Genomic DNA, 17,685 nt, shown 5'->3' with positions numbered 1-17,685 from the left:
GTATACATAACCTCTAACAGCTATAATACAGTAAACTGCACATATTAGATGTTCATATTTCGGTGCCGGTATAAATGTATTTCAAGCATATATTCAGTTCATATAAAAGAAGAGAACAAGAACGTGAATTTTTTGTTTAAAAAAAAAACTACAACAGTTACAAGTAGGATGTATGGGACAGACTTGAGATATGTTATCCATATTTTCTTAGGCAACAATAAGGATGATAATTACAAAAAACTAGTGGAAAACTTTATTGTACGGCACACAAATATGAAACGCAGAATGTCAATAAAGACGCTATATCTGCATTAACGCATGGAGTTTTATGATTAAATTTTGGAAATGTAAATAAAGAGCATGGAGAACATTTTCATTATTTTAAAATATTCTCGCAATCGAAAAAAAATACTGAGGCAAATTGAATGCACCTATGATAGGTGCATTTAATCTGCCTCTAGTGTTTGATCTATCTACATCTGGTGTTTGATAAGCAATGATGACAAGCGTCATAAAAGAAAACCACGTTTTACTTTTTTTTTTCACTTTTTGTAATTTACAAGATTGTCAGAGACTGTTTGATTACAATATAATATAAAATTATGTAATGTGTATATGTAATGTGCTGTAGTATAATATTTTGTAACAAACATAATAATTTTAAACTAGAAAATGTTAAATGTTAACTAAACTTGTATCTCATGCGGTACGATTACCAATTAAAAATAACTAATCATATGCTTGCCTATTAATTATGCTATATTAATAATGAAGCTTAAATTATGAAAATTATTATGCTTAATTAATTTTTTGATTTTATGATCAAACGGTTGATGCAATAAAAAAATCAATATCATATTTAGGCTCAGTACGCTCAAATTAATATGTATTAAAAAATTTAGATAAACAGATAACATTGTAACATTGTGCAATTTAATAATATTTGTAATTTTAATTAATTTGCAACATTGTGCAACGTCATTCTTCATCGTCGGTTTAACATAATGGAGCTATCAAAATACTGAAGGTTTCATAAGAAAAAAATACGAAAGATTTATTAAATAAACAAACTTTATTTACAATAAAAAATTTTTCCACGGTAATAAATTCGATTAGAATTATAGATCTGATAAAAAAAAAAGTAGTTTAAACTAATGCAAGAAACTGTTAAAATTCTTTTTAAATTAGAGCTAAGTAAATATCATGACAAACATTGCTGAGCTTATAATGATATTGTCAACAGCACAAATCTAATATGGAGACATTTCTTAGGAGGTGCAGATGTAGCATATGCAAAGTAACATAAAATTTAACATCACAATCGCAAGCACCACGTTTATCTGCGGCAGCTTAAACTTCAAATAAATTAGGAGATGAACCTCAAAATAGAAAGTCACAAACGTTTTTAACGTCTAAAAAAAAGAAGACTTATTTGAATCGTTTGCATGTATGGCAGCAAAAAATTATAAATCATTAATACAATTTTTAGTTTTATTTATTGAAGAACCGGTTTATTTGAACTACGCTTTAAAAATGTCTCTAAATTACGTAATACTATCAGAAACACGGTGTTATACTACTATAAGCAGATTATGACAAAAAATGATAGAGAAAATAACTGATCACATATTTAAAGGCTCTAAATTTTTTTTGATGAGTGGACTTCTTTTAGAAACTGCAGGTATATGAATTAAAAGCTAAAAGTTATTGGAATTTAGGTTTGATTTTCATATTACGATCATAAAGTGCGCTTTATTTCTAAATGTGAAAGACTCACAAACTTTAAAAAAAACTTGATGTCAATACTATTGGTATTACACTCTTAAAAAAAAGGTAGAAATTTCTACCTTAGGGTAGGATATGTAATATACCCTTAGTAAGATATAATTTTCTACCTTTTAAGGTAAAAAATTATACATTTAAGGTAGAAAATTATATTTTTATATAATTTTTTATCTTAAATGGTAGAAAATTATACTTTACTAAGAGTATATCACATATCCTACTCTAAGATAGAAATTTCTACCTTTTTTTTTAGAGTTTACGACTGATAGTGCAAGCGTTATGAAGATGTTTTAAAAAATTCTAGAAATTGATCAACTGTTATGTTTATTGTTAATAAATGTTAAGAAATGTTTTTCCTACTTTCTGCTACTAGTAGTTATATCGCGTCTTTTATAAAAAGGATGCGAGTCACTCGGAAGTTGATGAAAGTTTAGATGATAAAAACTAAAAAGAATGCGAGTCATTCGGAAGTTGATGAAAGTTTAGATGATGAAAACACTGCTATTTTATTATTTTGCAATTCGTTCTTTTTAAGTGTAAAGCCGCACAGTGGATTATGCAAGGTGCCATGCCTCAACGTACAATTTAAGATTTTATAAATTAGAATACAATTTAAGATTTTATAAATTAAAAATGTTTTTGAAGTAATTGAAGGATAATGATCAGATTTACTTATATAGAAATAAAAAAAAATAAAAAAAAGATTTAATATATTTAAGTAAACTATTGGGTTGCTAGAGGCCTTATGTATAAAAATGTTTTATTTATACTGCTGACAACTCTCTCTCAAAATGGCTGATTTTATTGATAAAACAAAAAGAAAAAACTTCAAATTATTTTTTGTTGTTCTTTATTACAATATTTATTACAAAAAAAAATAACTTTATGACAATAATAAAAGTTAACAAGTCAAGATATCGTTAAGAAATAAATAATAAAAATAAATATAAAGAACGCGGATACTCAAAGCAAACCACCAGGTCTTGTCACAGAGAAACCGCTATTGAAAATATTTGAACGTTTTTATTTTGTTTATTTTTTTATGGTTATTTCGTTATGTTATGGTGCTTACGGCCTGTCTTCCGAACAGCTGATTCATGCGAACAATGATGTCCATAATTTAGTAGATAAAATCACTTGAGCGCACTGAATCTAATTTGCCGAAAATAATCACTGAATCTTAATTTTTTTTATATTTATTATTCTCTATATATATCACTGAATATAATCAATATAATTTCATTTCCAGACTGAATATAATGCATTTCCAGATTGTTCAAAAAGTTGTGCAAAAAGAACCTAGATAACCATACGATGGTTATCGCTGTGTATTAAGCCAAATTACCAAATTTCCGTTTACGCTTCTGAGAACAAATGGGATCATAATATGATAGAGCACCTTATAAATTGTGCTATCAGCTATAAAGCAATGATGCTTTATAAAAACCTTAACTTTGATGCCGATAAAGTTGGTTTATATATAGAAGTTCGCTTATCTATTCGAGGTCTATAATAAAAATGAAGAGTATTTTGGGCCTGTTGCCACCAATACTTTAAATGAAAAGCACTCAAAAGAAGTAATAAAATGAGGAATTAAACGAGTTCAAGAAAAATTGAAGGAAATCTGACAAAAGGTTTCGAAAGCAGTTGTGAGTGGAAGTCGACGTGAAAGTGGTAAAATTATATTTGAGTTTTACGACCAGTTCATCTCCTTGCGGGGTGGTTCAGCCAATATTGAAACACTTATATTTGGTGTTAAAGGGGAAGATTTTATTGAAACCGAAGAAACTAATTTTTTAATTGATCAAGACTTATCAGAAGAGATAGAATTAGTCAACAACAGTGATACTGCAGACAGTATTAAAAACCCTAAAAAAGAAAAAGCTGTATACCACAACTTATTGACAAGAAAAGAAGGCACTTGAAACGAAATTTAAGCGCCGCCCAACGCAACCAACTACTGCTTAAAGAAGCTAGCGACGATTCTCAATTTAGAAAAGAAATGGCAGAAGCAATGCGAGTATCGACAAAGTGCTTCACAGAAAGTATTAACACTGTAAGTAAATCAATAACTGACCTGGGAAATGCCATAAGTTGTTCTATTGAGCTTTTTGCACAAACTATGATAGTGCAAACTCAACAACAATCATCGAACCAAAATTAGTTCTATCAACATTCACCTAAAGTATATTCACAAATGCAACTTTGTCCCTTAGTGTTACCAACTAATACTTGTCTAGATAAAAACACTTTCGAAAATATTGAGAAAAAATAAAAACAAGTATTTTTATAAAGAGTCTTTATAAATATAATGTTCAAGATGTTTATTATTATTATTATTATTATTATTATTATTATTATTATTACTATCATTATTATTATTATTATTATTATTATTATTATTATTATTATTATTATTATTATTATTATTATTATTATTATTATTATTATTATATGTATATGTGCGTGTGTTTGTGTGTATGTTTAATTTAGCAAGTCTGTACGAGTTCTTTGTTAAACTAATCCTTTAGCTTCATTTATAGAATATATTGGGTTTGGTACATTTTTGTATTATTTTTAGTTTTTTTAATGAGATCTGTTTGTGATTTAGCTAGATCGTCGTCAACATAGGAATTTGTTTTTTCACATATGCTATGCAATACAAAACACGCATAAATAACAGTAAGAACAGCCTCTAGTTTAAGGTCAACCTTTCTTGTTAAAATACCCCATCTAGCTTTAAGGCGACCAAAAGCGCACTCAATAGGATTTTGTGCTGCTCTAAGCATGTTGTTAAAAATTAGCTCTTCATTATTTAAACAATGTTCATATTCTTTCATACAGAATGGTAGTAATGGATAGGCTGGATCACCAATTAGATAATTAGGTATCTTCTCTGCTTTTTTTGTTGGTTTTTGAAACGTTTGAGGAAGAATAGCATTTCTTAACTTCATATTTATTGTTGAGTTTGCAAACACTTTAGCATCATGTACACTACCTGGCCACATGCACTCAACATCCATAAAACAGCCTTTGTAATCATATACAGCTTGAACACTAACAGAAAAATATTGCTTAGCAAAAAAAATCTTGTGAGTTAGTTAATGGACTACGAATAGGGATATGGGTGCCATCGATGCATCCAATTGGCTCGAGATAAATAAGGGCTTAGCTCAAAAACCAAATTCATGAAAAGAAACCGTGAAAGCCTAAAATTTGTTTTCCATACATCAATGGGATCTACACCAGTTATTATATTATGCCACCATAAATCAGTTCTGCCAGTTTTAAACCAGTAACTACAATTTTTTCTTTTAAGGCGCCTCTCTCTTGCTTCATCTTTTGAAATGATTGTGATCGTTTTCGTAAAAGAATAATATTTAAAAAATTATGAAATTTAAATTTGTGAAGCTCAAATACTATTAGACTTATTAAGAAGCATTATTTGTGTTACCAGTTGAACATATTGTTAAAATGAAATGAGATTTTTGTCAATAAACGCCATTTTTTAAAGTTATTATTTTACCAATAAAGAAGCCAGCCCTGCTAGAAAAAGCCGGGCTGACCTCGATATCATTTTTTATTTTGTTTGGCAAAAGTTCATATAAACGCAATTTTAAAACTGGCTCGTTTTCCGGGCTAGCTCTTGTCCATATAAACAGACCCTTATATTGATTGATAAATTTTAAATTTCATAGTAAAATCTTTTAGCGTTCAAAAATTATGACCATATAAAGTTTAAACCTCTTAATTTGAGGCGCTGAAAATTTTATATTGTCATAATTTTTGAACGCTGAAAGATAATACCATGAAACTTAAAATTTATTGATGAATATAAGTCTAGTTAAAAAAAGTACAAAAAATATTTCATCAATTTGTTGCTCTCACGTTTGGGACTGGGGGACAAAATTTTGAGGCTTTTTTGTTCCCAAGCTCTAATCATCGCAATTTTTTTGCAAAGCATCCTTATTTAACATAAGTATAAACATATAAATGTTTGGAGTTTGCTCCATGTCTGGAAGTTAGCTATCTCAAAGACCAAAAAATGCTTTTGGCGCCCCTGGCAAAGACGACACAATTATCAAAATAATTTACTCATCTGTATTTATTAAAAGTTTAAGATATCATACAAAAGTTTAAAACTTTAAAACCAAAACAACCCCAAAAAAATATATCCTCTAAAAACCAATAGCAACTTTACTACTAACAATGTTGAAATGGCGGAAGTGTTTAACAAACACTTTGGAAGTGTTTTTAGGATAGATGGCGGAAATTTGCCTAAAATAAATACTTTTGTTAGTGAACATATTAAAATGGATTGCGTAGATTTTTCAGCAAAGATAGTTCATCAAAAACTAAAAAATCTAAAACCTAGCACATCATTTGGACCTGATGGTATACCAAATATACTTTTAAAACAGTTAGCACATATAATATGTATTCCGCTTTCATATATATTTGAATCAAGTTTTACGTCAAGCTCGTTACCAAAACAGTGGCTTCAAGCCTCGGTTTCACCTATTTTTAAAAAAGTATCTACTTCAGATGCTAACAACTATAGACCTATATCCCTCACATGTACTAGCTGTTGAGTAATGGAAATTATATTTCAAATATCGTCGGCGCATCAAACATTCGAGGATATCTAATCCTTAAGTGTTTTGAAAGTCGAGATCCACGTGTTATTGTAATGGCCTACACTACCTATATAAGACCGATCTTAGAATATTGCTCTCCGGTTTGGTTGCCGTACCGCGCTGAAATGAACAAAACAGTGGAAAGAGTACAAAGACGTTTTACCAAGAGAATTGCTAACCTAAATAACTTTTCATACTTAAATAGACTTAGAATTCTTGCTTTGGAACTACTAGAAATTCATTGCCTTAAGCAAGACTTGATTACATGTTACAAAATTCTGAACAATTTAATTTTCTTAAATAAATCAAGTTTCTTTTTAATTAACAACTACATTTACACTCGATGACATAATTTCAAATTACGCAAACTAAAATGTAAACTCGATGTCCGTAAATACTCTTTTTCACTCAGGGTTGTTAATACACGTGGAATAACTTTTAAAAAATTAAAATAAATTCTATCGACTTTGAAAAATACTCTTCCGGCTAACTAGTTTTTGTTTCAGAACTGTGGTCTTATATATAATTGTAATATATATATATATATATTTTGTAAAATATCTCGCATATGCGTTATGTGATTGTAGAGCACGTTGTCAGAGTCCTTCATATTTTATGGACCTGCGTGTCCTTTAGAACATGTAACACTGTTCTAATAAATTTTGATCTAATCTAATCTAAAGAGCAGGTTTAATTTTCATTTTTTTGACCTAATGGAAACAAATCACTAGAGTAACAGAAAGCGCTATTTTTTACAAACTTTAATAACCTTTGAAAAGGTAAAAGCTTTCTCTATTCTCTATAACATACTGTGGTCCTACCTGTTAAAAAAATTAATACCTAAAATACCGCAATGACTTTTCCGAAAAATATAAATTCTTTAACATTAAAATTTTAAAAACTTGTTCTTAATCCGAACACTTATATTAAAACTTGCTATTTTCTTACGATTATAAAATTAAAATCACGTCCTTAAAAAAGTTACTGTTATTAAATACTATTAATATTATTATTGATAGCAATAATTTTTGTTATTCATTATCAAAATATATTATCATAATTAATAGTATTAATTATTATGTACTTATTATTATAAACCAAACGAGTTTTTTTTTTTTAAATATTAAATACACGAGGCTTACACCTTTATGAGTTTAAATAAATGATTTACATTTAAAATCATTAAAACAAAAAAATGAGCAATTTTAAAGAGACGACAAAACTATCTAGTTGACGACGATAAAAGTCAGGGGCTGATAAAGTTAAAAATTTAATAATGCTTTTTAAATGGGGAAATACTCAGGTTTTTATTGAAATGCATTACAACAAAAAGTACATAAAGTAAAAAACTCATTAAAAAAAATATATATTTAATATTCTATATATTTTTAAATTTAAGTTATTTATTTTAATAAAAATTTATTGTTAAATGAATGTTAAAATTTTTATTAATAAAAAAGACACGCTCGTAAAACCTAAAACGGCGACTTTATTAGAATAAAATACGTAAATGTTATTAAAAACAATGTTCAAAGAAATGGCGTTTAATAGTGTGACACTTGCGAAATTATAAATGTATAAAATTTTAAATCTTAAAGCACTATCCTCAGATTTTCAGGTTTATATGCAACCAGAGATCACCATAAGGTTCTCTTATTCATAATCAGTAATAAAAACTCAGATTTGCTTAAGTTAATATCTTAAGTAAAATATATCAGATAAAAAAGACAGCTAAAAATTTTTTTTATATGGTTTATGAACTGTAACCATTACCACGATAAAAAAACTAATGAAATAGTTTATGATATAACGCAAACCTCAAAGCTATAAAAAAATTATATAGATGGAGTTTGTTCAATTTAATATAAGATATGAGAATTAAAGGTTTGTTTATTAAGTGTAATATATATATATATATATATATATATATATATATATATATATATATATATATATATATATATATATATATATATATATATATATATATATTTATATATGTATATATATATATATATATTTAATATACATATATATAATATATATATATATATATAATATATATATATATATATAATATATATATACATATAATATATATATATATATATATTATATATATATATTATATATATATATTATATATATATAATATATAATATATATATATTATATATATATAATATATATATATTATATATATATAATATATATATATTATATATATATAATATATAATATATATATATATATATAATATATATATATATATATATATATATATATATATATATATATATATATATATATATATATATATATATATATATATATATATATATATATATATATATATATATATATATTCGGTTCAACTATGAGCCGCAAAAAGGGTAAAATTTTTATGATGGAAATCAAAATATGTTTTATCTGTTAACGTAAATATATAACAATTGTTTAAAAACGCAAGTAAAACCATGTAAAGCCAATATTATTAATTAATGCAATATTTATTGTATGAATCTATTTTATTAATAATTTTAAGAATTTTTCACACTTTTTGTAACTAATTTTTATTTTTTTAAATTTCTTCATAATATTAATTGCATGTAAAACCAATGGTATTTTTACTTTCATTACACTTTCAACTGTATTAATTTTCAAATGGTATTTTTCTTTCGCCCAATATTGATAGACTAAGATAAACAAATATTTACAACCTGCATTTTACAGTAAATATAAATGCAACCAGCATTTCCAGCAGCTGAAGCTTTACTACTGCATTGACATTGTTTATATCTCCCAAAATAGTTTTCCATATAAAAATTTTAGGATCAGATCCAGCCTTTTTGAATAATTTAAACCAGTTTTAATGCAACAACAAGAGTTAAAATTTTCACTACAACTTATGAAAGGAATAGGCGGATACATTAAGAATGATTTTGATTAGAGATGCCACGAATATTCGGCAATACTTAATTATATTGAGGTCTCCGACCTACTTTGTTGTAGTATAGTCAAATTCATAAGTCAACTACTCTGTGGGCATTTATAAATAGGTTGTGTCACAGCATGCGTTATTTGTTGACTGATAGACGAAATATTTTAACTACAGTTATGCCTTAAAGTTTCATACTCTTCAAACCATTCAAAAAAGTTCAGAAATAACCAGTTCAGGTATATCTTGCACTCCTGAGGTAATTTCAAAAAATGCTATAGATTGAATTAGTATAGTAAACTCTAAACGATTGCCTTTTTTATTAAGTCGCTGAATATTCCTGATGTCACTAATCTTGATACATTAGGAAAATAAGCCAACTTGATTACGTGTTCACAAGATTAGATTTGTGTCAAAAAACAAAAGGTAACCTTTAAAATAGTTTATTATGGCTGAGATAAAGGTTCATCAAACTTAACTTTGTTTGTATCCTTGTATTAATCTTGTCATAAGATATGTTAGACTCAAGACACTTTAAATCATGAATAAATTTGGTTATTAAAATCATCTTCTTAACTGTGTAACTGTTTAAACAGATCTGCAGTGAACAATTGAAAAAGTTTTTAATTAATTTTTATAGTTGATGTTTAAATATAACAATTTTGACTCATTTTAACACAATTTTTACTGATGTCAAATTCCTAAACATCTCAAGAAATAATTTTTCTTTTCATTATCATATAAAAAAGAGTATTTTATGTAGTTTTTAGACAAAAAAAAAAAAAAAAAAAAATATATATATATATATATATATATATATATATATATATATATATGTATGTATGTAAATATATATATATAAATTAATTTAAAAAGTATATATATTAGGGTGGTCCTTATTTTCGAAAATTCATATTTTTTCAAAATTATTTGTAATTTTGTTCAGTTACACCAAAACATTAAAAATTCAGCTCAATCTGATAATATTAACATGTGCCGCATTGGCCTTAAAGTTTCATGCATCTGACTGTTTAACATGCTATGACAATGCTATGCGCAACTAACCACCAAGTGCATTCTGAATTCGCTACAAGCGCAACTACAAGTCTCTACAAGTCAATTTTGTTTTTACATATTATTTGTTCAATGCTACATTCGTTTTAGTTTCGTACATGAAGTGCATAAGAAAAGACGTGCTATATAAGTAATTGATAAAAGTGCTAAAATGTCCACTTTTCGGAAAAATATTTATCTAGTTGGAGTGATGAAAAATCAAATCTGCGGTAGTAAATTACCATATAAACGAGATGTTTTGAGTGTACTTTTTTATAACATGAGAGTGGTAAATTTAAATCTTAATGACAGCAGTGCTTTAGTTATTGATGAAGTGGTCGTTTTTTGGAAAAAAGCAAGAATCCCAGTTCAAATTCAAAATAGAGATACTGAACGGCAGAGAGAAAAAGAAAATGATTTTAAAGAAGATTTAGACAACCTTTTCGATATTGCCACCTTAAATGCGTTAAATGAGATTAAAATTGCCGAAGATAGAGAATTTTTAATTAAGCAAAGGGAGAAAGGTAGAGTAGGTTGTATGTTGGGAGTAGATATCAAATTATTACGTAAGGAAAAGCGGAAAGAAGAACGCACAGCTGCAGAGTTGAAAAGAAAAGAAGATTTATTGGAAAATTCTAGTTGTTCGATTGCATATTTTGAAATGGAAGATAAAGAAAATGAAGATTCACAGAAAAAAGTGATAAATCAAGACAACAGTGAAGATGACACATATTTAATATCGGAATCTGAACAGGGTCCATCTTCAAACAAGAAAGGACGAAAGACGTTAATGACACCTCGCCTGGCCGCTGCCTTGGACAAATGTAAAATGAGTGACAGGGATGCAATGCATATTATTTCTGCCGTCCTAGAAGCTCTTAATATAGATATCACCGAGTTTGTTCTTAATAGATCATCTATCCAAAGAAATAGAGAGATTTTGCGGAAAATAAAATATTCATCAATAAAATCGGTAGGAAATAATGCAAATTTTATTGAAATGCATTGGGATTCCAAATTATTGTCTGATATCACAAAAAATAAGAAAATTGATCGGCTTCCTGTGGTCGCGGTTGGTTTAGATTTTGAACAATAATTAGGAGTACCTGGAATTGCATCATCAGGAGGATCGGAAGTTTGCTCTGCTGTGTTCCATATCACCGATGAATGGAATTTAACCAAAAAAATTCAAGCCTTTTGTTTTGATACTGCAGCATCAAACACTGGACGTATAAAAGGAGCTGCAGTTCTGCTTCAACAAAGGTTAGGGCGAGATATTTTGTGGCTTCCATGCCGACACCATATATTTGAGGTCGTTTTGGCTGGTGTATTCACGAGGACAAAAGCAATTGTAGCATCCGGTCCTGAAATTGCTCAATTCAAAGCACTGAAAGAAAACAGGAAGAATATTGATAAAATGAAATTTTTAGATTATACCAGCAATGAAGCCGTTTATAATGCACTGAAAGATGTAGCGCCCGAAATTATTTATTCTGTGAAACAGAAACTTGCAGAAGAGCAACCACATGATGACTACAAAGAGTTTTTGCAATTGATGCTAATTTTTTTGGGAGATAAAACAAATGTGAGTTTTAGGGCCCCCGGTGCATATCATTTAACGAGATGGATGTCTAAAGCGATTTATTGTTTAAAACTTTTTTTATTTTGCGATCAAATGAAAATGAGAAAGGATAATTCAAAACTGAATGCAGAAATTTGCGTTTTTGTTGTATACTGTTATGTAGTGGCCTGGTTTTCAGCAACGAATACTACAGGAGCTCCCCTAAATGATATATACTTTTTGAGAAAATTGGTTAAATTCAAAAATATTAATGAAAACATTGCAACCATTGCAATAACAAAATTTTTAAACCATTTATGATATCAATGAAAAAGAAGAAGAAAATGAAGAGACAGAAGTCATTGAGAAAAAACTATCGTTGCAAATCCGAGATGTCCAAAATTTTGTTCAAAAAGATCTACCAACTGCATTATTGTCCGCCAATTCACTTCAGTTATTTAAACGATTCAGTATTTGTGTTGAATTTCTTCAGGACAATCCGCTGAATTGGGAAAACAGAGAGGATTATCGCACAGGAAAAAATATCATTTCAACCTTAAAATGTACAAATGATATTGCAGAAAGAAGAGTGAAGTTGATTGAGGATTACAATGAAAAAATGACGAAAAATGAGCATCAAATACAATTTTTGATACAGGTATGTATAAACAAATTTAATTTTTTTGTTATTTTTTTCTTGAACACATTCTATAGGCTAGGTTTAGAAAACACATTCAATATTATTTTTATTTTATTCAGGTTGTTCAGGAGTACCGGAGAGAGTTCCCAGTCCCCACATAAGGAGGCTTACTTTAATCCAAAATATGTATCTGAAGTGGATGTATCATTTCAATAAATAAAAAATATAGTATTAGGATAAACTATATCTTTATTTTACGTTTTCATTTTAATTAGTATGTTTTTATACTAAAATTAAAAAAAAAATGCGTAATTTTATGTTTACAGTCGAGCGTACATTGTCGTTCTTATAGGTAACTGCCTTACATTGAATCTCACAACTTCAGCGTAGATATGGCACGTGTTAATATTAACTGATTGAGCTGAAATTTGGTATATTTTTATGTCTTATATAAAGGTACATTCTGGCAAATAATTTCAAAACAATTCGAAAAAAAAAAATTTTCCTTATAAATATGGACCACCCTAATATATATATATAAATATATATATATATATATATATATATATATATATATATATATATATATGTATGCATATATATATATATATATATATATATATATATATTATATGCTGGATCTTCTTGACTCAATGCATGGGTTTTGCTTGTGTCTCTGTTTTTATGACTAGGCAACTCATTCTACTATCTCCTAATGAGGGTACAGCTCTAAATCTCAGTTTTATGGTTCTGAGGCTGGCTGGTAGTCAGGTTTCCCGAACTCTGTGGTAGCTCTCAGAGAGGCTGATTCCATCAACAGCTGAAAAATATGAAAGTATTAACAGTGCCATGTTGCGCATGGATGGTGTCCCTGTTTGTACTTTTGGTGTGCATTGCAGAGGTCACATTTGGAGCTCTTTGTGACGGCTTAATGTTTATTAGTAGTAATGAGGCAATTGCTTGGGCTATTAAATGGTGTTCTGAGTACTATCTATGCTTTGAGTTAAGTTCTTCAATCTAATTTAAAAATGAATAAAGTACCAAAAACTATAAAACACAAAAAACCATCATCATCACCAAGTTCTCTAAACCTATCATTCACTAATATTCATGGTCTTCGAATTAACTTTTCTTCTGTTGAGTCTTATCTCTTGCAAAGTTCACCAGACCTACTTGCTCTTTGTGAGACTAATTTGAGTTCGGCTGTCTCATCTTGTGATCTTAGTGTTGATGGTTATCTTCCTCTAATTCGTAAAGACTCCAATAGTCACATGCTTGGCCTCGGCATTTACATTTGTAAGAATTCACCCATTTGTCGTGAAACTAGGTTTGAATCCACAGACTATTCTTTCATGTGCTTTCGTTTAGCACCACTTCACTCTGTTGCCTTTCTCTTTGTTCTATATTGCTCTCCTTCATCTCAAGACTGCACTCTTTTCGACGTTATTTCTGATCATATTGACGAAGCCCTCTCTCTTTATCCATCAGCCTATATTGTTTTAGTCGGTGACTTAAATGCTCATCACACTAAATTACTTGGCTCTAGTGTCAGTGACTCTGCATGCATTAAAGCCCACAACTTTTGCCTTTCTCAATCCCTAACTCAAATAGTCAACTTTCCAACTCGCTTTCCTGACAACCCGAATCATCTACCTTCTCTACTCGACTTATGTCTTGTTTCTGATCCTAGTCAGTGCTCAGTTTCTCCACATTCACCCTTAGGTGCTTCTGATCACAGTTTGATCTCTCTAAAACTAATATCTCATTCTTCTTCATCACCTGAATCCCCCTATTATCGAACCTCTTACAACTACAGTAAAGCTGACTGGGATTCTTTCCATGATTTTCTTCGTGATGGCCCTTGGGTAGAAATCTTTTGTCTTCCTGTCGACAAATGTGCTTTTACATAACTTCGTGGATTCAGGCTGGAATGAAATCTTTTATTCCCTCTCGACGATTCCAGGTCAAGCCTCACTCTCTTCCATGGTTTTCCTCACACTGTGCTGCTGCGATTGCCAATCGAAACCGTTACTTCCATATTTATCAGCAAAACAATTCTCCAGAAAACAGACGTCTGTTTATTACTGCTAGAAATAATTGTAAAAAGGTTTTGTCTAACGCCAAAACCCACTATTCTCAGGTCATGAAATCTCGTATCTCCTCTCCTAAAAAATTAGGCTCTTGTGACTTCTGGAGAATCTTTAAAAATATCAATAATAAGGGCAAATCTATAATTCCACCTCTCTTGTATGGTTCAGACTTTGTCACCTCACCTAAAGACAAACCTGAATTGTTTGCTAAAAACTTTTCATCAATATTATTTCTTGATTCCACTAGTTGCATTCTACCTGATATTGCCAACAAACAGGTTGATCCATTACTTGACATCCATATCACTCCAGCATCTGTATCTAAAGTGATTTCCTGCCTAGACTCTTCTACAGCTTGTGGCCCAGACAACATACCTGTTATTGTCTTGCAGAAGTGTTCTCCAGAGCTGTCGTCTATACTCTCAAAACTATTCAACAAGTGCTTATCAGAGTCTTGTTTTCCAGCCTGCTGGAAAGCGGCATCTGTTATCCCTATCTTCAAAAATTCTGGAGAGCGATCTGATTTGTCTAACTACCATCCCATAAGTCTTCTTCCTATCTTAAGCAAGGTTTTTGAATCTTTGATTAATAAACACTTAATTTCTCATCTTGAATCTAATAACTTACTTTCTGATCATCAATATGGATTTCGATCTTCTCGTTCTACAGCTGATTTGCTAACAGTAATAACTGACAGGTTTTATTGTGCATTAGAGGAAGGTGGAGAGGTTAAGGCCATCGCTCTTGACATTTCAAAAGCGTTTGATAAAGTTTGGCATGCTGGTCTTCTCCATAAGCTTTCTTCTTATGGTGTATCCGGCAACATCTTTAAGATCATTGAATCCTTCCTTTCCGATCGTAGCATAAAAGTTGTCCTCGATGGACAACACTCTTTTCTTATTTTGTAACTTCAGGGGTTCCTCAAGGTTCTATCCTTGGCCCTATACTCTTTTTAATTTACATTAACGATCTTCCAGATATTGTCACATCTAAGGTGGCATTGTTTGCTGATGATACTACCATTTATTCTTGTCGTGATAAGAAACCAACACCCTCTGATTGCTTGGAGGGGGCATTTGAGTTTGAAAAGGATCTCACTTCTGCTACAGCATGGGGCTCACAGTGGCTGGTGAACTTTAATTCAGATAAAACTCAATTTTTTTCAGCCAATCGTTATCGCAATAATTTAGATCTTCCTATATTTATGAACGGTACTCGATGTGTCACCTACTCTTCATCATCTAGGATTAACTCTTACTTCCAATCTTTCTTGGAAACCATATATCAAATCAGTTGCAAAATTAGCATCTGGTTGCATCTCTTTATCGAGCTCGTCACTTTCTTACTTCGGATTCTATTCTCTATCTCTATAAATCTCAAATCCGGCCTTGTATGGAATACTGTTGCCATATCTGGGGCGGATCTTCTAATGGTGCCCTTTCTCTTTTAGACAAGGTGCAAAAACACATTGTAAACATAGTTGGACCTGCTCTTGCAGCCAACCTCCAACCATTATCACATCATCGTAATGTTGCTTCTCTTTCTCTTTTCTACAAATACTATAATGGGCACTGCTCTAAAGAGCTAGCGTGACTGTTCCTAAGTGCTCCAAAAACCCTTTTTTTATTTTTTATTTATTATTATAGTCTAGTTTTTTTCCTCGAACATCAGTTCTTTGGAATTCACTTCCTTTATTTTGCTTTCCTGATTCATATAATTTGCAATCTTTTCAGTCGTCTGTCAATCGTTATCTTGCTCTACAATCTTCATCTTTTCTCTTTCAGTAACTTCCAACTTTAATTAGTGGCTGCTTGCAGCCTTGTTGGAAGCGAAGATAAATATATATATATATATATATATATATATATATATATATATATATATATATATATATATATATATATATATATATATATATATATATATATATAGATAGATATATATATATATAGATATATATATATATATATATATATATATATATATATATATATATATATATATATATATATATATATATATATATATATATATATATATATATATATATATATATATATATATATATATATAACTCCTAACTGGTTGTCAGAAAGTTTTGTTGACAAAAAGTAAAAATTAAAATGCAAGACCGGAATTTTTTTTTGTCACTTGATAGACTGCCTGCCCCAACCAAACCCTCAGTCGATGCAGCACTCCCTTACGAGTCAGGCTATAAGATAGTCAATGTAGCAACACTCCATGCATGATTTTCAATAAAAAAAATAAAAATAAAAACATTTTATTAAAAAAAATAAAAATAAAAACATTTTGTAAAAAAAAAATAAAAATAAAAACATTGTTTATATTATTAAAAACATTCAGAATGTTTTTATAAACATTCTGGTCAATTAAGTTTGCGTTTTTACGGTTTTTTTAAAAAACTATTAATTTGTAATTAAATTAATGCTTTTAACTTTCTGACAACACGCAAATGTTGGACGAAAGTCAAAAGTAATTAAAAGTGACGTATTTGTTGGCATAAGAATCATTTTTTTCCTTCCGTACTCCCAAATGCAACAATCTATAGAACATATATATATATATATATATATATATATATATATATATATATATATATATATATATATATATATATATATATATATACATATATACATATAATAGTTTATCTGGTAAAGTGCTCTAATTATTGACTATTACAAAATATCCTTAGTGACCATTTCTTAATCCTCAGTGATGATTGTATATTCTTGTTTGCTAATGTAATAAGAATACAGATATATTATATAAAGCACATTGTTACACTTTGTAAAGGAATGCTCTATAATCCAACACTGCAAGATAAATTTTGAGTTGTAGTATTTCATTTATACTTATTTTAAGATTTGAACCAAATATCAAACCAAGTTTCACAAATCAATTCACAAATTTCAGCAAGCAATTCACATTGAAAGTAGCAAAAAAGCAAATAAGGCATA

At 29.1% G+C, this 17,685-nt stretch overlaps 1 protein-coding gene across 1 annotated transcript; it reads right to left on the bottom strand.

Moving 5' to 3' along the window:
- Positions 1 to 4,322: 4,322 nt before the first annotated feature.
- On the bottom strand, positions 4,323 to 4,808 carry LOC136074318 (uncharacterized). The gene has a single exon (XM_065786623.1). The coding sequence runs from the start codon at positions 4,806 to 4,808 to the stop codon at positions 4,323 to 4,325; it is 486 nt and encodes a 161-aa protein (XP_065642695.1).
- Between the last annotated feature and the right edge of the window lie 12,877 nt (positions 4,809 to 17,685).

The sequence above is a fragment of the Hydra vulgaris genome, chromosome 01, assembly GCF_038396675.1.
Source record: "Hydra vulgaris chromosome 01, alternate assembly HydraT2T_AEP".
Taxonomy (NCBI): Eukaryota; Metazoa; Cnidaria; class Hydrozoa; order Anthoathecata; family Hydridae; genus Hydra; species Hydra vulgaris.
Note: the sequence above shows the minus strand (reverse complement) of the source record. Positions and strands in the feature narration are given on the sequence as shown.